Genomic DNA, 25909 nt, shown 5'->3' with positions numbered 1-25909 from the left:
AGTGACAAATTCCTACAGCGGCCTTGAGGTGCAAAACATCGAATCAAAAACATATAAGACTTCAGTTTTTGTTTGATGATGTTTGGAGCTGATGTTAAAATGTGCCTTTATGATTTCAGCCTTTTGTCAAGTTGAGTTGAAGGCATTCAATAGTAAAGTTGCCTTTATTTTTGGCCCTCTAGCAAGGTTGAGCCAGTCATCCATATGTAGCAATAATACACAATTCCTGTCTGCTCCTCTTAAAACTGCAGCTACAGTCCGTTCGTGATCAGAATCCTTTAATAATCCCTAAGGAAATTATGTGGTTACAGTTGCGCCAAGAGAATAGCAGTAACAGACTGAGCTAAATTAAATAATATAATATGTTGCAAAGTTTACAAAATATAAGAAATAGCTCTAATATAAGTACAAATGATGGCGCCTGGTTAAGTTTGCACAACAGCAGCAATACAAATGACGAGTTTTAGGCTTCTACTCATGTTTACATGAACTGCAGCCATCTTGGGCTGTGAGGTCAATTCTTCTCTGACTCTCCAAGTTGGAAATCTACTCCGGATTTCAGACTTTCCTCTTCGAATGGAAGAGCAGCACAGAAAGAGGAAATGACACTGACCTGTCACCAGAGACAGACCCGACCGTGTGAAACATCCACTCACAGGAAAAAACAATGAACCAAACACTGGCCCTAAATGCTGCTGCCTTTTCTGACATTGTGCTGTGTTTTACAGCACATGGTCACCGTAAGCTAAGCCCTATTCTGTCTCAGAGTATTGTGCTTTAAATCTTTCCTCCTGCTCTTAGGGAAATCTGAGGCCTAGCTTTCTGTCTGGGGACAAAAAAAATAAATAAAAATCAGCTTTCCAAAATGCTTAAACAGTCCTTTAAATAGTCTAGTTCACTGTTCTTTGCAACAACATCTGGAAACATTACATCATCGATAGTAAAATATTCCACCTACTGCCACATGTCCAATGCCAAACAGGTGTCTTAAATCTGCTGGGATCTGACATTTTCTTCTTTGTTTTTTTACTAAAATGAAGTCTTTAGAAATGGATTTCTTACTTATCTACATTCTGCTGGCAGATCATTTGATACACAGCCAATACTAAGCAGTCTAATATAAATGGCCTGCAATAAATCCTACCATGTCGGAGATCCTGGAGGCTTAAGTCTGTACAACTGTATTGTGTTACAGAATATCTCTAACCTATTTAAATCAATCATACTGCAGTAATCTATCTGCTCACACCAGGGTGGACTGGGGCTACACACCTTCCTTGGTGTGTTAATGCTCCAATCTTTACTATCTGGCAGTTGTTTTGAATATTAGTCTATTGTGGCTCCTAAGCTTTGGAATAATCTTCCTCTTCACATTAGGCAATCTACATCAGTGCTGGTTTATAAATCCAGATTGAAAACGCATTTTTATTCACTGGCTTTTGATTCAGTGGTTGACTGACTTGTATTTACTTATATTTTATTGTTTTCGCTATGTTTATTATTTTATCGTATTTATTATTCTTATGGTATCTATCGTGTTTCTATTGTTCAGCACTTTGGTCAGCCTTGTGTGTTTTTAAAGTGCTATATAAATAAACGATGATGATGATGATGATGATTAGTCCCCCGTTAAAGACCAACTCCATCTGGGAAATGCAAACAAACGCTCCTGTGTTTCATTTCTGTGCGCTGGAGCAACAGAGAACAAATAAATGTTAACTGCAGCAACATTAATGTTAATGAAAGAGGAAACTGCTGCTGCAGAGCAACCAGGAGACTGGTGCTAATGTTATACAGCAGCTTTCTATGAACCCTTTCTACAAACTCACTTTCTCTATGTGCTTTCTTCCACCACAGTCTGAAATCATGGTTGAGAGATCACTGAACATCTTTTTCACCTTCCACTCCTGAGATACGGTGATGAATTATGGCTAGAAACATGCTTTTGCACAACATGACATCACACTCTAAGTTGACACACACTCAACACAAAATATAATGACTTGGACATTTGTGGAAAAAAGCGATAATTAATGTGCTTGTTAAGTAAGATTCCCCTTGACCTTTAACTCTGGCGCACAAAAATCTAATTAGTTCATGTCCAAGTTACCACCAGTCTATGCTTATTTAAGTATGCTTTAATAAGTATACTTAAATAAGCCTGCATAAGATGGAGTATTCTAAGCCTGCATGTTTAAAAACCTGCAGCTGCAAGCAGGCTGGCGTGTCTGACAAATCAGGAAGCAGAGATGCCACTGAGCTGTATCAAGTGGCTAATTTATTTAAACCTCTCGGGCTGCAGCCCTGCTGTGAACATGCACTACAGCTCTTGGGAATTTCATTTCCTGGAAAAATATTTAGTAATTTTAGTAAGAAGTTTCATTCTGATCAGCTCTTCTTTGCCCTGGTGAACTTTCCACGTTACAGAAAAATACAGCTGCTGTCTGACTCTCTCTGCACCACACTTTGTATGACTAGAAACCAGCACATCGCTGAACACAGCAGCCCACTGCACACATGGTGTCACATCTCTGGTAATCTAACATGAAGGGAATTGAAACATAAACATCATGGGACAAAGAACATCTAATGTCTGTGAGATTATGGTTAAAAGCCTACCTAGCTTAACAAATAAAGCCGTGTTTTCCACAGATTTATTACATGTCTGTGTGTTAAAGGAAGAACATGTGTGCGAAATTTATAAGGCACTCCTCTGCCAACATTTTAATAAACAAGTACATGTGACAAACAGCAGTCATTGTTTGGTTCTGCTGTTTGGGTGCACTGGCAGAACGTTTTCATTGCAGAACGAGGACTACTGTCACAAAATGTAATCTAACAAAGTAAAGCTGAAGCTGCTCTGAGTACAGGGTGTAACATGTAACGTGTGGATGGCTGGTAAACTGTGACTGCACTTTAAGAACAGCAGCAAGTGGATTATCCACTAATAATGCAATTACTGAAATGGGAAAAAAACAAAATAAAAGCCAGTGGGTAGGACACAGTGAAGCTGTCTGATTTCTCAGACTTCTTATATGATTTAGTGCTCAGCTCAGATAAAATAATTATTGTGGGTTATTTTAACATCCATGTAGATGCTAAAAATGACAGCCTCAACATGGCATTTAATCTGTTATTAGACTCAATTGGCTTCTCTCAAAATGTAAAAGAACCCACCCACCACTTTAATCACACTCTAGATCTTGTTTTAACATGTGGCATAGAAACTGAACATTTAACAGTGTTTCCTGAAAACCCTCTCCCGTCTGATCATTTCCAAAAAACATTTAGACTTACAATAATCGATTACACAGCAGTGTGGAGTAGATTTCATCACAGTAAATGTCTTTCTGAAAGACCTACCTAAGTTTAAGAATATAATTCATGTGCTGTTATCATCTTCAATGCCCTGTACCAGCACAGAGCAGAGCAGCTATCTGAACACTACTCCAACAGAGGTCGATTATCTTGTTAATAATTTTACCTCCTCACTATATGAGTGAGTATGGCACTGGATACTGTAGCTCCTGTGAAAAATAGAGCCTCAAATCAGAAGTACTTGACTCCCTGGGATAACACTCAAACATTCACCCTAAAAGCAGATAACTCGTAAGCTGGAGAGGAAATGCCCTATCACAAATTTAGAAGATCATAATTTAACCTGGAAAAATAGTTTTCTGCTTTATAAAAAAAGAAGAAAAAAAAGAAAAAAAAAAAGTGAAGCTAGAACATCTTACTATTGAACACTAGGGCTGCTCGATTATGGCAAAAATAATAATCACGATTATTTTCACTGAAATTGAGATCTCGATTATTTGACGATATTTATTTAACAATAACAATGTATTGAATAATGACTTTAAAGATTGTCATAAAATAGTGTGCAAATACTGATAACAGTGCAAATGTTTGCAATATAAAAAATAAATGAAAAATGTAAACATCTGTTTAGTGAACTTTGCAGTGTTGCTCTGTGGTGCAGCTACGACACCGTAGCAAAGTTTACACACTATGTCTACTTGATCCACGTCTGACTCCTCGAACCCATAATGTTTCCACACCATTGAAGGGTTTTTTTTTTTTACCTCTCTTTTCAACCAACGGCAGTCACTCTCCTCTCCAAATAACTTCTGCTTAGCTTTCCGAGCTTCCCTCGGGTCCATCTTTTAAACCTGAAGATGCTTCTAAACTGCGGATTTTAAATGTGTGTTTGGAAACCATCAAAGGTTGGATGGCCGACAATTTCCTCCAACTAAATGAAAATAAAACTGAAGTCCTGTTATGTGCTCCAGACAGACATGTACCCAGCATAATGAATGCTCTTGGTCCCCTTTCAACGTTTGTGAAACCATCTATCAGGAACCTAGGGATAACCTTCGATCCTGCTCTTACATTGGATACTCACGTCAAATCTCTGGTTCGGTCTTGCTTTTATCATTTAAGAAATATTTCTAAATTGAGCCCCATAATAGCTCATACTGAACTGGAGATTGTTATTCATGCTTTTATTTCATCACGACTGGACTATTGCAATTCACTGTTTACATGTCTAAACAAGAGTTCCCTGGAGCGTCTGCAGACTGTCCAAAATGCTGCAGCAAGGCTTCTGACGAAAACATCGAAATACTCACATATAACACCGCTGCTTATACAGTTACACTGGCTCCCTGTCGAATTCAGAGTCCACTTTAAGATTCTGGTTCTCACATTTAAGGCTCTTCAAGAACAAGCACCATCATACATCATTGAACTCTTACAGCCCTATGCCCCTAGTAGGTCTCTGAGGTCTTGTGGTCAGGGCCTACTTGTTATTAAGTATACGAGACTGAAAACTAGGGGTGATCGAGCTTTTGCTACTGTGGCCGCCAGACTGTGGAATTCTCTTCCTCAGAACTTAAGATCTGCTGATTCACTGATTACTTTTAAAAAACAGCTAAAAACACATCTTTTTAAAATTGCATTTTGTTAACTTTTGATTGTACTTCGTCTTTTTAATCTGTGTCTATACCTTGTAAAGCACTTTGTGATCCCTTATCTAGAAATGTGCTATATAAATAAAATTTTACTTTACTTACTTACTTAACTCTTAATCAGCGGTCCCCAACCCCCGGGCCTCGGACCGTTACCGGTCCGTGAGTCGTTTGGTACCGGGCCGCGAGAGTTGAGGCTCAGGTGTAAAATGTATGGTTTTCAGGGTTTTTATCGGTTTTCAGCGTTATTTTGTTATCGTTTACTCAGTTTTCCTTGGTCTTTTCACGTGTGTTATGAATAAATTTTCTTTTTTTCGGTACCAGTACTAGTTTTATTTTGTTGTATTTATCCGCGACACCTTAAAGGCCGGTCCATGAAAAATATTGTCGGGCATAAACCGGTCCGTGGCGCAAAAAAGGTTGGGGACCGCTGCTCTCCGTGTTGCCAACTCCTCAGTAAGGAAAATCGCTATTGGCTGTCCTAAAAGTCGCTAGAAGTCGCCAAATGACGTCATCGCCTAATTTGTATAATTGGTCATGCTAATCTAATTGTAACCTACGTTGTTGGAGAGAGAAATAACATCGTGGAAGAGACATAAAGTGAGTGAAAAACGTCCTAAATGCAGTTAGAATTTATTTAGAACTACAAATTAAATTTCTTTTAGCAATTATTGTTTTTTAATGTCACAGTTCCAACCCTGCTCCTTTATCCGGGCCTGGACTGGCAAAAGTGACCCGAAATTGGCGCTCTGGTGGAGTTACTTTGTGTGTGAGAGTGTTTGTTTATAAGTAGTTTTAAACCTTGTGATCCACAAAACAGCATAACAGTAAAAGAAGAACTGACTGCGTTACAGTCAGTGCGGGAGCAGCGGCTTCACTCATGCGCGATTCATTTGCCCTTTGGACGCATAGGTGTGAACATCTCCTGCCCTGATAACAGCGGGGGAGGACTATCCTCCGCCTGGGAGAGCTTTGGCACGGGTGAGGTGCCCACGGCAGCACCCGCTGCTTGTTGAGAGTAAGAGCGATACGCGTTTTCACGTCAAAAAGTCGTCATAAATAAGTCTCCAATAATACCAGAAAAAGTCGCCAGATTTGTCGCTAGTCGCTTTTTAGAAAAAAAAAGTCGCTAAGGGGGTCTGAAAACTCGCTAAATATAGCGACAAAGTCGCTAAGTTGGCAACACTGGCTGTTCTTAATTGTTGTGAAACGTGTTCGAAATGCAGAGAGGTGTGCTGGATTTGCCACACGGAGCAGCGCGAGAGTAAAGCACGAGGGAGGGGCTAATAATCGGCTCAGTCATTTTTAATGATCGTTGAAAGCCCAGATCGTAATCGTGATTAAAATTCGATTAATTGAGCAGCCCTATTGAACACTGAAGAAAATAAGAACAACCCCAGGTTTCTCTTCAGCACTGTAGCCGGGCTGGCAAAAAGTCAGAGCACTGTTGAGCCAACCATCCCTGTAACGTTAACTAGCTTCCCTCAGGCATTATCATCAGAAGGCATAGCATACATATTCACTGCTATGAAGATAACACCCAACTTTATCCATCCATTAAGAAAGATAACACACACCAATTAGTTAAACTGCAGAAATGTCTTAAAGACATAAATACCTGGACGACCTCTAATTTTCTGCTTCTATATTCCAATAAAACTGAGGTTACTGTACTCAGCCCTAAAATTCCTGGAAATATGGTATCTAACCAGATTCTTACTCTGATGGCATTACCTTGGCCTCCAGTAACACTGTGAGGAACCTTGGAATCATTTTTGACCAGGATATGTCCTTCAGTGCACATATAAAGCAAATATATAGGACTGCTTTTCTTTCATTTCAAGTTCAAGTTCAACTTTATTGTCACTTCAACCATATACAGTTTAAAAATACACAGTGAGGCGAAACAACGTTCCTCCAGGAACCAAGGTGCTACAAGACAAGACCAATTAGAAATTGCGCAACATCTCTACAATTAGAAATATCCTGTCTCAGAGTGACGCTGAAAAACTAGTTCATGCATTTATTACTTCTAGGCTGGACGACTGTAATTCGTTATTATCAGGATGTCCTAAAAACTCCCTGAGAAGCACTTCACTCTCGCACTGCAGGCTTACTTGTGGTTCCTAGAGTATTTAAAAGTAGAATTGGAGGCAGACCCTTCAGTTTCCAGGTCCTTCTTCTATGGAACCAGCTTCCAGTTTCGATTTGGGAGACAGACACTATCTCTGCTTTTAGGATTAGGCATAAAAACTTCCTTTTGGCTGGATTAGGTGACCCTTAAACTTCCCTTTGTTATGCTGCAATAAGTGTAGGCTGCTGGGGAATTCCCATGGTGCATTGAGTATTTCCTCTTCAGTCACCTTTCTCACTCACTCATGTGTTAATAGACCCCTCTGCATAGAATCATTACTTGTTATTAATCTCTGTCTTCCTTCTCTCTCCCCAACCGGTTGAGCAGATGGCCGCCCCTCCCTCAGCCTAGTTCTGCTGGAGATTTCTTCCTGTTAAAAGTTTTTCCTTCACACTGTTGCAAAAGTGCTTGTTCATAGGGAGTCATATAATTGTTGGGTTTTTCTCTGTATGTATTATTGTAGGGTCTACCTTACAATATTAAACACCTTGAGGTGACTGTTGTTGTGGTTTGGTGCTATATAAATAAAACTAAATTGAATTAAAATAAACAGAGGAGATGGAAGTGTAAGATTGTTTTACCTTGATGCCCTTGGTGTCCTCTTCATCAAAAGATCCAATGTCAAAAGCATCTGCAGCATTCACCTCTCCCCTTGGAGGGATTAAAGGAGGAGAGTACTGGACAGAGGAAGAAAGGGAGAACAGACACATGGATTTCAGAAGATGAGGCAAAACGTGTAACAAGTGAGAGGACGATAAAAGCAAAACAGGAGTGTTAGCAAAGCAACAGTCCTGTAGTAGTTCTTCCCTCAAGGTAACCATAGCAACAGTAATTGGCATGGACTAATGTAGTCCAATTCAGAGTTAGTCAGTTAGTTAGCCTCCATTAGTTTACCTGATTGGAGGCAAAACTCCAAGATTTTATGTGGCTTTCAGTTTGAATGATATATTAACCCTAACAAAGACTCTGCTCTTTGACCCTAAGTCAAAGGGTCACTAAGGCTAAGGTCACACTGCAGGTCTTAATGCTCAATTCCAATTTTTTGATCAAATCCACTTTTTTTTTTCGGTCTGGTTGTTCACACTGATTTGAAAGCCTACCCACTGAAGTTAGCACTGCCTGCTAACTGCTAACTCCTAAGTAAACATTGGCCCAGCAATGGATGCCAATAAGTCGTAGTTTTTTAGTGAACTGGATGGCAAAAGCAGAGCAACAATTAATGTGGCCAGTTATAGTATGTGAACTGGGGGCAAAAACAGATAAGTTTGTGGCCTTGGAGACAATATGACTCGTCAACAGGTGAGGCGAGTAAAACCTGCTGTAAGGCTGTGAATGAAATAATTACTGTAGAGATGTGAGGCTGATAGACAGAAACAGACGTCACAGACTCATTACTATGGCAAGAATCAGCTAGACCAGGGGTGGGCAATCTCAGTCCACGAGGGCCGGTGTCCCTGCAGGTTTTAGATCTCACCTTGGGTCAACACACCTGAATCACATTAGTTCATTACCAGGCCTCTGGAGAACTTCAGGACATGTTGAGGAGCTAATTTAGCCATTTAAATCAGCTGTGTTGGTTCGAGGACACATCTAAAACCTGCAGGGACACCGGCCCTCGTGGACTGAGATTGCCCACCCCTGAGCTAGACTCTTCTGCTGTTGAAGAACCTCACAAAACTCATTAATTTATCGCATGAATAGTTGTGCCTCATCTGATACTGAGTATCAGTATCAGACTTGTGGATATAATGTCATATTCAAAGTGGGCTCAACTTGTCAGTTTTTTTTTCTTTGCTAATCATGACAGCAACAATTATAAATGTACATAACCAGCAGCTACTGCAGCTTTTGTCAGCATAGCTCTGAAGACCTGCTGATGACCTCTCCTGCATTATAATAGTATAGATCAGAGTTGGATACCTTGTGATCGCTGTCTGATCAAACACTGTACATTAATTAGCTTCATCATGGAAACCAGACTTATAAGCTTCCAGGCAAGAAATCCTGAGAGAACAAAGAATAAAGCAGATTCACAACAGAAGTGAACCTCACTTACCTTCTGGAGGTAAACTTGCTGCCAGTCAATGCCTTTGAAAAACTGATGCTCCTTCACCTCAGAGGCTCTGCGTGCACACACACACACACACACGCGCACACACACACACACACAAAACAGTGTTATTTCTCATATCCACACTAGGTGGCACTGTTTGCCATAATACAGCCCTCTGACAAACGCACACAATTCTGCCATTTAACCCCAAGCAGACAAAGATCCATCCCTTGGCTTTAATTATAAGCTGATGCAAAATGACAGCAATGATCAAATTAGTTATGAACTCAGCTTCTATTAGTCCACTTCATGTCCACCACCATTTGTCTCCAGCGGACTGCAAACTACACCACCCAGTGTTATCAGACTTAATGAGCACATTTAGCAAAATTTGTCTAACTGATGTATTCATCTGCATGCCTGTGTATGTAAACACTGATACATGACAGAGGTTAATGTGAAATTTAGCCTGTGTGTACTTGTGGGGACCAACAGTCCCTTATGGGGACAAAGTGCCCATCCCCATGTGTCTGAAGGCCTTTTTGAGGCTCAAAATGTGGTTTTAGTTACAATTAGTTTATGGTTAGGTTTAGGCATTCATTTTTATTGGCTAGGGTAAGCGGCATTATGTCAATTAGGTTACGCTCACACTGCAGATCTTAATGCTCAATTCTGATTTTTTGATCAAATCCAATTTTTTTGTCTGCTTGTTCACACTACAAATGAAATGTGACAGCAAACGCGCTCTAGTGTGAACCCTCAAAGCGGCTCGTATGTGCAAAAGAAGACGTCACACACTAAAACATCAGTGTGGCATGAACAAGGCACGGCGGGACCACGGAGCGACGTTCAGAGCCAACTTTATTTGATTCACGTCACACCACACACCCACCAACCCCTGAATCCCCGTGTTTTAACACGGCGGGCGTGATTGCGGATGCCGTGCAGGTGCGTCCGCACGGCACCGCAAACCACGCCCCACCACATACCCCCATCGCCCGATTGAGGCCGGGGAGCAATCTGGCCGAACCTACTCCCCCCCCCCGCGAACTGGGGCGAGACTCGGCCCAAAACATCGGCGCCCCAGCCCAAGCGACGGGGAAGCGTCCATTCTGGTGGCCGCCCGCGCATCCAGCGGCAACGGCGAAGCTGGTCCGGAGGTCGGCCGCGTAGCAAGCGGACACGGCCCCACAGGCATGGCCGTGAGCTCCTGTACACAGGCGGCTGGGCAGACGTCAGGCGCGCAGAATCGACTGGTGGCAGCGAGGCTGGACTAGCCAGCCCGCCGACCCCCGGCTTAGCGGGACTGTCCCGCTCCTCTGCCTCCAACTCCGGCTGCGCAGGCTGCTCTGGAGCAGGGACCTCCGTCTCCTCGCACGGCTGCTCCGCCACCGCCTCCGCCACTCCCGTTTGGAGCGGCTCCCCGCACTGCGCCTCCAGCAGGCACAGCCCCTCGTCCACCTCTGGGTGGAGCGGCGACTCTTCCTCCGGCAGGTGTAGACCCTCGCCCGCCTCGTCCTCCGCCTCCGATTGGAGCGGCTCCTCCACCGCTCCCGGCAGGAGCAGCCCTTCACCCGGCTGCTCCTCCTCCTCCGGCAGGCTCGGACCCCCGCGTGACTCGTCCACCACCTCCGGCTGCCGAGGTGCCCCACACGGCTCCTCCACCGCTTCACTGTCCTCGGGACACACTTGTGGGGGTGGCGCCCAGGCCCAGAGCAGCGCCACCAGCTCCCCAATCCTTTCCAGGTGGCGCTCGGACCGGTCCTGCAGCTCTTCCTGCTGGCGACGCACCTCCGCCGCCTGCTCCCGCTGGGCGGCCGCCATTTCGGCCACCCTCCGGGCCAGCTCCTCCATTCCCTGGCTCCGATACGGACCCGCCATGCCGCCTCCTGGGTTTCGGCACCAATGTGGCATGAACAAGGCACGGCGGGACCACGGAGCGACGTTCAGAGCCAACTTTATTTGATTCACGTCACACCACACACCCACCAACCCCTGAATCCCCGTGTTTTAACACGGCGGGCGTGATTGCGGATGCCGTGCAGGTGCGTCCGCACGGCACCGCAAACCACGCCCCACCACAATCAGATATGTATCGGATTCAGTACCACATACAAAAGTGACCCAGGTCGGATTTGAAAATATCGGATTTGTGCTGTTCACACTGTCATACCATGATCGGATATGGGTCAAAAAAGTTGGATTTGATGTGCTTTCGCCTGCAGTGTGAACGTACCCTTAGAGGTCCTCACTAAAATATGAAAATAAGTGTGTGCGGTGCGTGCATATCATACCCACGGCCCTGGCAGCCGAGCCTCTTGGATACATCTCTCTGCAGCAGCCCCTCCAGAAGATCTTTGAGCTCTGCAGTGAAAGAGTCTGGCAGCTCCACATTCTGCGGGTGTAACAGAGAGGAAGGAAAGAAGGAAGGGAGGAAGGAAGGGAAGAGGAGGGAATGAGAGTGAGATGTTTGAACTGAGTAGTGAACTTTGCAGTGAACACTTTGCTTAAAAATAAAATAACATCCAAACTCCTCTGATTACAGACAGGCTTAGATAGCTGATATAAAAGCAACAAACTCAGGGCCAGCACCTCTGCATCTATGGAGGACAGAGTACGTGTAGATAGAATGGTCAGAGTAATTGGTACAGCCAATACATATCAATAAGGCATTATGAAAAAAGTACAACTTACTGAAGCAGTACCTTTTCACCTCACTGATCTTACTGATGTAATATTTTTATGTCACGTTTGCACTGACTACATGTTCAGCTGATGACCTGATAAAGAGGTGAAAGAGTTCTTAAGGTTTCTTTGAAAAGAGTAAATAAAAATGGAATAAGTGTATATACCATTACAGCTGAGGCCACTAAAAACAAAAGTTAAACACCAGTCACCAAAGTAACGGCTGTTATGGTCCACCTTCACAAACTTTTCAACAACAACAACAAAAAAAAACAAAAAAAAACAAAAAACAATCTAGGCAGTAGGAGTATACTCAGTAGTGACCCCCCGAGGCTGGGTCTGCTCCCAGAAACAAAGAAGCCTTTTTTGTGTGCAGGGCAAATGTGTTAACAACTAGATCAGCAATTATACAGCTGTGGTCAGAAGTTTGCATGTACTCATCATGATCACGACTCCATTCTCTCACATCTTTTAATACGTGCTGCTGATAATTCTGCAGTATCTTAACTACGTGTACATCTGCACTGGTTGTGTCAATTTGGTTAAACTATGTATGGGTGGATGACTGGACGTGTAAAGCGCTTTGGGGTCCTTAGGGACTAGAAAAGCGCTATACAAATACAGAACATTTACCAATTAAAATCACCAAAAATGAACTTTCAGAACTTTAGGCAGTTACAGTTGTTAGAAGAGTTCAGTAAAACAAACTAATGAAATGATGTGAATACTAAAAGGCTTTTCCTACATTCACAATATTTGTAATAGCTGTATCAGTTGATGTTTAACACCAGACAAAGTTCAGCTTGAAATGAAACCTGCAGACGAGTTAGTGTCTTTTGCTCCAAGAATCTCTTCCAACTAGCTTTTGGGACTCTACACATGAAACGCGTCCCTGCAGGTTCTGCCCCCAAAAAGGTGAAAAAACGGAGCCGAGCAGCATCCAGAAAGTGTGGCATGCGGTTATACCTCACTTTTTCTCCCCACAGTATAGCACAGCCTTCCCTTAAAAGCAAACTCAAATTTGAAGTTTTATTTTTAACCACCCTTCATTTTCCTCTAAAAGTCTGGAAAGCTCAATGACTCAAGTGTCCTTCTTCTTCTTCTAGTCTCATCTGAAGGCAGAGTGTAATTCATACTCTCTTTTCTTTGCCCTTCACCGGACAGACAGGGTTGATAAGTGGGATAAGTCAACAGCCGTTTTAGCACCTGCCCATTTCTCTTCATACAGCCCCCTGCTACAACCCAAGTTAGCCTCCACCCTTGGATTTTTTTGCTCAGTTGCTTCATGGAGGTGTTTCAAAGTTCAGACATGCCATCTACTGAGATCTGCTCCATTCATCTCTTCCTGTCTTGGCTGCTCAGCTCTCAGCCTTTTCACTGTGCTCTCCATCCTTCATGTTTATGTAATGAAACCATTCATCACGTTTAATAAACACTGGGGCATATAAAGCAGTATTTTTAGTCTGTTCATGGATGAATCGCAATCCTCCTCCTCTCCCAGCCCCTTTCTGAAACACAGATACACACCCAGACAAGGATTAAGAGGATAAAACCAGATTAAGTGGCTGGATTAAAATCCTAATCTGGATTTATTATGATATGAAAGATCATACTTTCACTGTTTAGCAGGCATGCTCAGTGTATGTGAGGGATGGAGCACCGTCACAATTCAACTGTTTCATGTCCTGACAAAACACACAAACAGAGCCAGATCTCTGGCTCCACTCCCCTGTGATGGACAGCTGCTGCAGCTGGCAGGCAGAGAGATGAGTGTCAGGCTGTGGTGAACATTCACATTGTGCTTTGTCACGATGAACCTGCCTGCACTCTAACATGATATGTCGCCTTTGCACGAGTCTGGTGTGGATGTGAGGAGGGTAAAGCAGACATGTCGTGGGTGGGCTCAGCAGACACCATCCATCCCACACGCTCAGCATCAAATTTCTCAGACAGACACTCAGAGTAGACTCCAGTCCTTCTAAGCTACTTTGTGTAATAATAGTTAATTGTGCAATGTTGCCTCATCAACCCCATCTAGCAAACCTTATAGATGCTTGGTGCAGTTACCCAGTGCAGAGTTGAACTTTCACCACCAGGGGGCAGTGTATTAACAGTGGGTGTGTCATTCTGTTTCTGGATGTGTGCTTTTTGTTTTCCTCAAAGGCTTTGTTAAGGAGAGTTTCATAGACCCACAATGCAAACGTAGTATTACACTTAAATCCATCCCAGCCCTACTTCAACTCAGTTGTTATCTCTTCAATACAACACATCAACACTGCTTCACTGAGTGAATGGGTTAAATGCAGAGAGGAATTTCCCCACAGGGATCAATAAAGTATACATTATTATTATTATTAAAATTTTGGCCAAAATGGTGTATGGTGTATGGTGCCAAAGTACCTGGTACCGAGTACTTTTTCAGTACCCGCTCGGCCTAGGTTCCAACAGAGCAACTACTTCATGAAAATCAAAACTGCCGATTTTGAAACCTGGCAACGAGGGAAACGGCCGCACACAAACCAATACAGCGGTCCATGAGTCTGACACAAAGCAACAGACTTAGCAGCAGGTACACCACTGACTCGACATCCTCCATTGTCGTTGTGTTTGTGTCGCATACAACGACCCCAGGTACATTATGTGGTACTCAAAACAACCAAAACTGAGTCAATTAGGTACTAATTAAAAAGAGTTACATTTTCATTTAGTCACACAGTGGAATGATTTTGTTTTAGAGGGACTTGATCTGTGTACAAGTTTGAACCCACAGCAAACAATGATCAAGCTAATGGCTACTTTCGCTCATCCAGCTGTGTTCCTGTAAACAGTGAGCTATTTTACAAGCTTTGCTCCCAGTGGAAGAGTGACAGTGGATACTGCTCCCATTTCTATCTGCACACCTACAAAAAAGCAAGGTCAACAGGCAAAGACACTAAAAGCTGATCCCAAAACTTACATACAACCCTGTCAAAGATGTGCAGGAAAGACTAGCAACAGATTCTGCTCAGGCTGTTTTTTCACAGTACAGTACGTGCGCATATATATATATATATATATATATATATATATAAGGTCCGCGTCAGGTGTTGAGGAACCAGGGCACCCTGACGAAAAGTGGGCTACTGGAACAAGAAGGCATCGGTGGGCAAGGGACGAAAACAGGGCGTTGTTGGAATGCTACTACGCAAGTAACCCCGGCGGAAGGGGCTACATGAATAGGATGAGGGACCTATGGATTCTTCGATACCCAACATCCACAATGACAGCGAAACAACTAGTAGCTCAGTGTTCCAACATTCGAAAGAAGGGACTGCTCTCACAGCTAGAGATTGACGAGGTACAACACAAATGCTACGGCAAGGAGGAGTCAGGACGCCAGGTCAGGGGGGAGATATCATCACCCCCACCCGAGATTGGGTACATAGCCCCAAGTGCGATAGGAGAAGGATCGTTGAGTGCGAGAGGAACTGACCTGAAAAATAGGATCATGGCCAAGCTTGAAACCTGGATCCCCCGTAGCCGGTTACCAAGATTACGTGAAGTACCCTCAGAAGGTCTGCTAGATGATGTTAATGCAGCACTACGGGCAATACCTACAACCACGATTACCGACACTAACAAGCTGATCTACAATACGGCAGCAGTGATCAGTGAGATGCTTGGCTACAAGTTGAACAGCCAGAAGGGGCAGTACCCTCCATGGAGAAGGAGGCTAGAGGGCAAGATCAAAGTAGCACGGAGGGAGGTTAGCCAACTAACAGAGTTGCAGAAAGGTGCGACAAATAAGGTGCCTAAGAAATACAGCAAGCTGTCCATACCTGAGGCCTTGGAAACTGCCAAGCAAAGACTCACAGCCTTGGCCAGCCGCTTGAGGAGGTACACCAGAGAGATAGAAGGCAGGAGAATAAACCAGCTGTTCTCCACAGAACCAGCAAAGGTGTACTCTCAGTGGCAAGGGAACAATAAGAGAACAGCACCACCAAGGCTGGAGACGGAGCAATACTGGAAGAGCATATGGGAGAAGGATGCAACCCATAACGGCAATGCTCAGTGGCTAGAGGATCTGAGGGCAGACCACAGCGACCTCCCTGAACAGGGTCCAGTAACCATCACAGTGGCAGATATCCAAGAAAGGGTCTCCAGTATGAAGAGTTGGACAGCACCAGGGCCCGACATGGTTCACGCCTACTGGCTGAAGAAGCTGACTGCACTCCACGAGCGTCTGGCAGCACAAATGAACCAGCTGCTAGTTAACGAGAGACACCCGGAATGGCTAACCGAAGGTCGGACGGTCCTGATCCCCAAGGACCCCAAGAAGGGAGCGGTCCCCTCCAACTACCGACCAATAACCTGCCTCAGTACTACATGGAAGCTCCTGTCAGGCATCATATCGGCTAAGATAAACAGGCACATGGGTCAATACATGAGCGGGACACAGAAAGGAATTGGCAAGAATACCAGAGGTGCAAAACACCAGCTACTGGTAGACAGAACAATCAGCCGAGACTGCAAGACCAGACTGACCAACCTGTGCACTGCCTGGATTGATTACAAGAAGGCCTATGACTCAATGCCCCACAGCTGGATACTGGAATGCCTAGAATTGTACAAGATCAATGGGACCCTAAGAGCCTTCATCAGGAACTCAATGGGGATGTGGCGTACAACACTAGAGGCCAACTCCAAGCCCATAGCACAAGTTACCATCAAGTGCGGGATCTACCAAGGAGATGCTCTGTCCCCACTGCTGTTCTGCATAGGCCTGAACCCCCTCAGTGAGATCATTAACAAGACTGGCTACGGATACCGACTACGGAACGGAGCAGTTGTCAGCCACCTCCTGTACATGGATGACATCAAGCTGTATGCCAAGAGTGAACGAGACATCGATTCACTGATCCACACTACCAGGCTATACAGCAATGACATTGGAATGTCGTTCGGACTGGAGAAGTGTAGTCGGATGGTAACAAAGAGAGGGAAGGTAGTCAGAACTGAGGGGATTGAACTACCAGAAGGCAACATTGCAGACATAGAGGACAGTTACAAGTACCTGGGGATCCCGCAGGCAAATGGGAACCATGAAGAGGCCGCTAGAAAGGCTGCAACCACCAAGTACCTGCAGAGGGTCAGGCAAGTCCTGAGGAGTCAGCTGAATGGTAAGAACAAGATCCGGGCCATCAACACATACGCCCTGCCCGTGATCAGGTACCCTGCTGGGGTAATAGGCTGGCCAAAGGAGGAGATAGAAGCCACTGACATAAAGACAAGAAAGCTCCTGACCATGCATGGAGGGTTTCACCCCAAGTCCAGCACCCTGAGGCTGTACGCTAAGCGGAAGGAAGGGGGCCGGGGACTGGTGAGTGTCAGCACCACAGTCCAGGATGAGACAAGGAACATCCAAGAATACATTGGGAAGATGGCCCCAACTGACCGAGTGCTCAGTGAATACCTCAGGCAGCAGAAACCCAAGAAAGAGGAGGGAGACGAGGAACCATCATGGAAGGACAGGCCCCTGCACGGTATGTACCACCGGCAGATAGAGGAGGTGGCTGATATCCAGAAATCCTACCAGTGGCTGGACAAAGCTGGACTGAAAGACAGCACAGAGGCACTAATCATGGCAGCACAAGAACAAGCTCTGAGTACAAGATCCATAGAGGCTGGGGTCTATCACACCAGGCAAGACCCCAGGTGCAGGCTGTGTAAAGATGCCCCAGAGACAATCCAGCACATAACAGCAGGGTGCAAGATGCTAGCAGGCAAGGCATACATGGAACGCCATAACCAAGTGGCCGGCATAGTGTACAGGAACATCTGTGCCGAGTATAACCTAGAAGTCCCGAGGTCAAAATGGGAGATGCCCCCAAGGGTGGTGGAGAATGACCGAGCTAAGATCCTGTGGGACTTCCAGATACAGACGGACAAAATGGTGGTGGCTAACCAACCGGACATAGTGGTGGTAGACAAACAGAAGAAGACGGCCGTAGTGATCGATGTAGCGGTTCCGAATGACAGCAATATCAGGAAGAAGGAACACGAGAAGCTGGAGAAATACCAAGGGCTCAGAGAAGAGCTCGAGAGGATGTGGAGGGTGAAGGTAACGGTGGTCCCCGTGGTAATCGGAGCACTAGGTGCGGTGACTCCCAAGCTAGGCGAGTGGCTCCAGCAGATCCCGGGAATAACATCGGAGATCTCTGTCCAGAAGAGCGCAGTCCTGGGAACAGCTAAGATACTGCGCAGGACCCTCAAGCTCCCAGGCCTCTGGTAGAGGACCCGAGCTTGAAGGATAAACCGCCCGCAGGGGCGTGCTGGGTGTTTTTTTTTATATATATATATATATATATATATATATATATATATATATATATATATATATATATATATATATATATATATATATATATATATATATATATATATATATATATATATATATATATAAAGTGTGTACACATTTGGAATTACTGTAAGCCAAACAGGCCAAACCTAGGTGCTTAGGGTAAAGCAAAGAGACACACACACACACACACACACACACACACACACACACACACAATCCCCTGTGTGTGCTTTGAGATGTGTTTACACACAGACACCCATGCATCTTCTCTCATGTAGTGTGGATGTATCTTACCATGGTGAGCGTCATGCGGTCGATCTCATGTTTGTCTTTGGTCTTGTGCTGTCTGAAGGGACTGTGCCTAAAACAGAAGAGACAGAGAGCGAGATGGTGACACTGTCGATGACTAGGAACAGCAGAAGTGGAGATGGATGGAGTGAGAAAAGAGGTGTTTGGAAGCAAGAACAAAAAACTCCCTCAGGTAAATTACACAGACGCTGCCAACACACCTGCAGCTTCAAATGCTGACTTGGTAGATGTTAATGAGTGTTTGTGCAGCTGGTGTGGAAAGAACACTGAAGAAAGTAGGAGTTTTTTAATGCTTTAACAGCCGGACGTCCTACACCATCTATCCAACTGGCACTATCAGACTGAATTAAGATTCATGACGAACCATATTTTAGTTTAAGCATTCTAATGTGGCACAGGTTAGTGCATACTGCAAAAATAGTATCCATCCTTTCACACAGTTCACGAGTCAAAGGACTGGATTAAAAGGTTAGGAACACATTAGCTTCAATTAGAACAGAGGCAGTGACTAAAAAAAATAAATAAATAAATAAATTGTCACTTATATTGACTTGGGGGGTGCAGGCAGGGCACCGGATCTGGAGAGAACTTTATTTAGATTGCTTTCTTCTGGCTAATGTTAGCTTCTCTGCTAGCTTCAATGCTTATCCCTACTAGCAGCATACTGTGTCAAGTCAGCTAGTTAAGTTCTTTAACCCTTCTGGCTGGTAAGCTGGCTTGCTCGCTGCTAAAGTTATGAAACAAGTGCAGCAGTAAGTAAGCTACAGCTAGCAGCCTAAGCAGAGAAGCCCAGACCTCCCTCTCCCTGGCCACCTCATCCAGCCTTTCTGGAGGACACTAAGACGTTCCCAGGCTGGTCGAGAGATATAATCGCTCCAGCGTGTCCTGGGTCTCTTCCTGGTGAGACATGCCCGAAACTCCATGTCAACTTATGCAGACCAAGCTCCAGCAGTGGTTGTATAAGGATTGAATGGCCTGTACCAATAGGCCAGACACTCCATGCTCTTGAAGCACCTGGTTTATAGTTTACGGTTGTCGATGACAACCATAAACCAAGATTTTAAAATTCGATCAGCACATCTGGCCTATCAGTCAGTACGTAGATTTGGCGTAACGCCGTCGCAACAACCAATCACAGTCAACATGTTCCCCACTCCCTCAAAAAAAGGTAGTGGTGCGTTGGTGAAAGAAAAAAAAAAATTTCTCAGAAGCCAGGATGTCCGGATGAGTAAAGCCAAGAACGAAAATGTATCAGCTGCTCAGAAAGAGATAACACTAGAGAGGTAACACATCGTCAACAGTGTGGAAAAAATACAAAAATATGCAAAAGAACGTCTATTAAGCCTGAAGCCAGTCTTCTTAGCCAAAACCCTGTAGTGTGTCAAATTAAATATGGGCATGGAACAGGATGAAAATTATTATTTCAGAGACTGTTCACTAATTGATGGAGTGATATTTTGGGGGGGGGGGGTTGTATATGTATATACATATATATGCCTATATCTAGATATGTGTATGGACATGTCTAGACAGACAGACAGGTAGAGATATAGACACATATATATGTATATATACCCACTTTTGTTGCAATAATGGCTGTGTATTGAGTTACTTAGAGGGGGCAGCAAGCTGTACACTGACTTCTTTACATTGTATCAAAGTGTCATATCTTCGATGTTGTCCCATGAAAAGATATAACAAAATATTTACAAAATTTTGAGGGGTGTACTCACTTGTGTGAGACAGTGTATATGTGTGTGTAAAAAGAAGAAAACAATGATACTGACCACATCTTGCTTTAAGTGGTTTCCAAAAAAAAAAAAAAGAAAGAAAGAAAAAGAAATCTCATCCAGCTCTGAGAATTTGGACTCTAGTGTTGAAAGACGCAGACAACCTTTGACCAAAGGCCTGCACACTCTTCCTCTTTAAAGTGTTCAAACACATGGATCTGAACATCAATGGATTCACGTCACACTTGCTCTTCTCTTTTGCTCACTCAGGATAAGCAAACCCGCCCAACACCCCCCCCACACACACACGCACGCACACACACACACAACTGCTTTTACCGGATTTCTGACCTACTGTACCCAGACCTCTGGCATTTACACACTCCAGATCAAACAAACACACACACACGCTTGCACACAAACAAGATCAATCACACACCAAATAGAAAGCAGGCTGGTGAGAGATGCCGAGAAAGGCGAGCGAGCAGATTCGAAGAGTTTACTGAGAGTGGCAGAGCAGGCTGAAAGCTGACAGGAAGTCAGGACAGTGCAGCAAGGGGGATAGATGAGCTGAGAGGAACAAGTAAAGCCTGAGTGGTTACCCTCGGAGGAGTTTGAAGAGCATGCAGCCTAAGGAGAACCAGTCGGCACTGCTGTCGTATGCCGTCCCCTTCTGAAGAACCTCTGGAGCCATGTAGCCATGAGTGCCACTGCAACAAGCACAGCACACGTCAAAACAATGAATGCAGGAAATTGGTATTTCTCTCAATAATTATTATACAGATGTTCAGGACAGTCAGCCCTTCTGGGCTTATTCTTTTTATTCTATTTTTTAAATCTAGTTATGAAGTACCAATTCATTACACCTCTTTGCAGAAATTCATTTTACTGAAACTGAACCCAATGTAGGCCCTTGTGTTTAGCTTTCATCGTTTGCAGGAGAGTAGAGCTATAAACATCAGCATAAATGGAGCATCAATCATGTAAAATAACAATGAACAGAGCCCAAGATAACATGTCTGAAAATATTCAAATGAATCCAAGAAAGAATATTCGCCAACAATGAACAAGTAGACAGTTAAAAATATTAGTGATAATAACTGTAATGAAAAGATGCTGAATGTCTGCTGCGAGCTCACTGAGCTCCACATTATGATCCATGCAGGGCGAAGCAATTCATTGACGTATTAGGGATCAATCACTCAAGCTTTGCTGCCAGTCTCCATCTCAACTGAGGAGCACGCTGCCAGTCCTGCACAGCTACTTAAAATGTCAACGTGTGATGGACAGCAGTCCACCGCTATGTTTGTGGACCTGACACACAAAGCTTTAAAGGCACCACAATCATGGGCAGAAAACTGATCTTTGAATTGCAACTGATTAGTTAGCGCTGATTTACTGAAGAACACTTCATGTAATAGTGGTGTATCATATATCACCACTCACCCAACCAATATGAAGACATCATTTCAACCCACATCGCTGACTGGATGGACAAGAAGTTGCAGTGGGATGTTTGTCCTCCTCAGCATCTCTTTCTGACAACTCGCTGCCCGAGACATTACAGTGCTGTCTTTTTGCTCACTAACAATCTCCGAGGAGCACATTAATCAGCAGAGTACGCAGCAACACAATGCATTTCCTGTGGTTACTTCATATTCAATTAAAATGTGTTTCACCACTTAAAAAGCTTTTAATGTGAAGCTGCAGCAGCAGGAAATGTTTGACTTGCATTAACAGTAACTTAATACAGCTCCGTTCTTGGGAACTTCACCACAGACTCTTTTTATTTGCCCTTTAATGCATGATCCATCAGGTCGGCACAATCCTCTCCACTTGTCAAAGTGCAGCGAGCTGAGATAGTCCAACCCATTTAAAATGTAATCACTGCGAGAGATGTTCAGAGAGAACCCCGAGCAGCGCCAGCTGTATTTCATATTAATATAGATTTATTTACATTTATGAGCCAGCCCACCCACCTACCCCAAGACACGTAAATGCTGTGCAGAGTTAAACTCAGATGAACTTACACGCTGGCGTGGGGCTTCTTCTTGGAAAAGTCGCAGGCCAAGCCGAGGTCAGAGATACGAACATGACCGTGTTCATCCAACAGGATATTAGCTGGCTGAGGGAGGACATACACATAGGCAGAGTGATGGAGAGGGTGATGGAGAATGTGAGAGATAACACGATAAAGCATAGGATACAATGTTGGAGAGCTAACTAATTCAAGACTTAAGTTACAATTTCCGTTCCCTAGCAGAGATTCTGTGTGAATACAGACAGTAAGAGCGCCTCCTGTCCTGGTTATCCTCTGCCGTTTGGCACATCTGGAGCTCACTCTCTTTCTTTCTGTCCAACGCTGCCTTAGTATTATTTGCATTGAACTGCACTGTTTACTGAAGCACTAAAACTGCTCCCTGACTTCCAGCAAAATATATCCATTATGATGGCAGCCAGTCCAAACAGGGGAATCGGAGAAAAAACAGAGGACAGCTGACAAATTGGTTGATATGAAGCTATGAAACGTGAAGCTGTGGAGGTGCAGCGGTGGGTGAGTGGACTAAGGGATGCTTATCTAAAAAGTTAGAATCCCCCTTTTACAGCCTGAATAGCAAACTGTTATCTAAAGGGAACATGGCACAGGTTCTGATGTGCAGTTAATGATAATCATTGCAGTTTTGGTTGTTTTGATTTTTTAAAACAAAGGATTAAAACTCTGGTGATATTAAAAAATTTTCTGATTGTAAATAAATCCTATGAAGTACAAAATTGTGTTTTCTTGCTTTGTGCGACTCCCGGGAAGTAGAAAAACGCTCAGATGCTGTATGTGGTCATTACCTTTTTAAACCACTCAGCGATTTCCTGAAACAGCTGGTCGCTTCAGTTTTAGCTAAGCTGGACAAATATGTTGAGGGACTATTTTCAGAGGCGGATTTATACGACTGCATGGAATATGAAAGGTGCTGCTTTTACAGATGAACATACAAAAGACACACATACAAAAAAAAGGATCTGTAAGTTGAAAGTTGAACGTGGAGAGCATGTGTCCAGTGCCCCGCAGTAATAAGCCACAGACACAGATTCTGGTGAGGTGAATTGTTGGACTGATTTAATTCAAGTCCTATATTGGATGATGATATTATATTTATCATTTATTGTCAATTATATTATTATACTCCCGTCCTTTATTTAGTGCTGTGCAAAACACGCTGTTTACTACAATATGTCTTCCATTGCTTTAGATGACTGTTTGCCAGTTTAGCTCATAGCCGACGCAATGGAAACATGGCCTCTTGACCTGTCTCTCTAGCACTTTCCTGCTCTGTGTGTCAGATGTTTAGTTACTCATCGGCCTCCTTTAGAAATAGCAATACTTGTAATGGAATTAACCTGTTTGCAGCTCTGGAGGCTAAGGTCCCTGAACTGGAGACGCAGCTTGCATCGTTGAAAAACCTGCAGCTAGCCAGGCCCCTGTAGCTGGTGCAGCTGAAGGTAGCGTAGCCCCGTTAGCTCTGCCCCAACAGACTGCCGTGAGCAGCCGGGAAAACAGGATGACTGGGTGACGGTGAGGAGGAAGCACAGAAGAAGCCCCTGGTATGCCATCAACCCCATTCATGTGTGTGGACCAAACTCTGCAAATTGGCGATTCTGTTCTAAGACATGATGTGAAGCTAGAGACACCAGCAACCATAGTCAATTGTCTTCCAGGGGCCAGAGCAGGTGACATTGAAGGAAATTTAAAACTGCTGGGCAAGGGCAAATGTAAATTCCGTAGACTTACGATTGACGTCGGCAGTAACACCCGGTTAAGTCAATCAGAGGTAGTAGCTAGTAATCCCCTACACCACAGCTAGCTTCTAAGTTTGTTTGTTTTTTTTCCTGCTACAGATCAGTATACATTAACGGGGCAAAATATTAGGGAAACCTATATGTAATGCAGCTCAGTAATGCACCAGCTGGTAGGACCTGAGTTATTTAGATGGAGGCTGTCCTGAGGGTTTCTTGGATGTTGGGTATAAATTTCACCTCAGTCCACTGTAAATAGATTCCAGGTTATGCATAAAATGAGTCCTCAGAATTTATTGTATGAAAAGCTGCTTTTAAGTTTCTTTTGACAGGAAAAACTCATTGTTGGCCACGTCATGGAATATGCTGATTATAGGAATGATTGTGTTCAGGATGATTTCCGTCTGGAATCAGGGGGAGTCTACCTTGAGGTCTCTGTAGACGACAAAGCGGTTGTGCATGTGCTCCAGACCCAGGATGATTTCAGCTGCATAAAAACGCATCTCTTTCTCACTGAACACGCCGTGCTGAGACAGGTGGTAGTGCAGATCACCCCCTGAACACAGAGAGAGAGAGAGAGACACACACACACACAAACATACACAGTAAGTGCATGACATCAAAACACCTCAGTTTAAATCAATATCTGTCCATAAGTTGTGGTAACCTTCTCGTGGGGGAGAAAATGAAAATCGATGGCAGGCTCTCTATGACACTCTTCTCTTTTCCAGCTGTCTCACTGAGCTAATGATTATCTGTATTCATTAGCATAACTGAAGCTCAAATAGCGAGCAGTGGACACTGTTTGGTGGTGACTGTTGACTTTGAAAGTTGGCCAGTCCTGATCAGGATATACTTAACATTGAGGTGTGACTTCAAAAGGAGGCTGATCTTAGATGCAAAAGAATCTAACACAGGCAGGTGGTGTGAGGCGTCATCAATGAGATCAAAATCCTATCAACTCCCTGAGGGAGGAATGGCCTGAGTGGCGACTGGCAGTCCGAGTAATCCCATCTTTGTGTCTCAGGACAGATTGGACTCGGCAGGAGTTTAATCTAAGGCAGGAAGGAAGGAAGGTGTGGGACATCCTACCGTTCATGAGGTCCAGGATAAAGCACAGCTTGTCAGGCGTGTGGAAGGCATACGTCATACACACAATGAACGGGCAGTCCTGAAGGAAGATGCAGAGAGAACGAGTTTAAAGTCTACAAGTGAACTCCTCCCAGCTAACCTTACTCTTGTGGTTTTCCTAAAATGGGTTATACAGCTAGTAGTGGAAAAAGAACTGAGGACCTTTAGTAAAACACACCCATGCAGCACAAAAAAACGATTTTTAAATCAGAAAGATGGATTTCACTCAGGACCACTGTAGTCTCAGGGACACTGACATTAGGCATCAGGGCTATAAATTGAGGTATCCCCTGAATGACCCAGCAGGAACAGCACAGGCATCGATGATATAATATCATCGATATGACAACAGTTAAAGCAGATTCAGCATGAAGGAAGCAACTTCAGTGGGCATGGGGTTCAAAACGGCTTGCAGGTGTGCAGCAACTGTGGGTAAGCAAAGGGTTAGGGGGTAGGCTAAACAGAGCGTCCAATGAGAGACTTCCTAACTGGATTTGAAGAAAGATGTCAGCTGAGCTTTGCCCGGTGGCCTGTCTGAACTGACACCGCTCTGCAGATACAGCAGAGATTCTCAGTCTCTCAGGGGGCCTTGTTGATGGAGCACAGAGTTACTGCAGGAATCAAGGGAATTTGAATGAATAGAATTTCTGTAGAGAAAATAAACCGATGATGCTATTGTGCTTTATTTCCCCCCAAAATCAACTTGATCAGTTTTCTTCTTTGATAAATGTTTTTCCTTCTGATGTGGAAATCAAAGTCAAAGTG

General features: G+C 44.1%; 1 protein-coding gene across 1 annotated transcript in view; it reads right to left on the bottom strand.

Annotated features, from left to right (window-relative positions):
- Positions 1-25909, bottom strand: part of grk3 (G protein-coupled receptor kinase 3) — a 76225-nt gene that overhangs the window by 4042 nt on the left and 46274 nt on the right. Inside the window, exons 10-17 of the mRNA XM_085414769.1 lie at positions 25106-25184; positions 24439-24569; positions 22255-22349; positions 20827-20934; positions 18480-18546; positions 11452-11552; positions 9161-9227; positions 7686-7781 (exon numbers count right to left, since the gene is read on the bottom strand). Coding sequence (XP_085270895.1) covers positions 7686-7781; positions 9161-9227; positions 11452-11552; positions 18480-18546; positions 20827-20934; positions 22255-22349; positions 24439-24569; positions 25106-25184 — 744 coding nt within the window. The remainder of the gene's footprint in view (positions 1-7685; positions 7782-9160; positions 9228-11451; positions 11553-18479; positions 18547-20826; positions 20935-22254; positions 22350-24438; positions 24570-25105; positions 25185-25909) is intronic.

Source organism: Rhamphochromis longiceps, linkage group LG7, assembly GCF_057381845.1.
Source record: "Rhamphochromis longiceps isolate RC_006_pf linkage group LG7, R_longiceps_female_GT1.1, whole genome shotgun sequence".
Classification (NCBI taxonomy): domain Eukaryota; kingdom Metazoa; phylum Chordata; class Actinopteri; order Cichliformes; family Cichlidae; genus Rhamphochromis; species Rhamphochromis longiceps.
The sequence above is the reverse complement of the archived record's forward strand: the minus strand, read 5'-3'. Positions and strand labels throughout refer to the sequence as shown.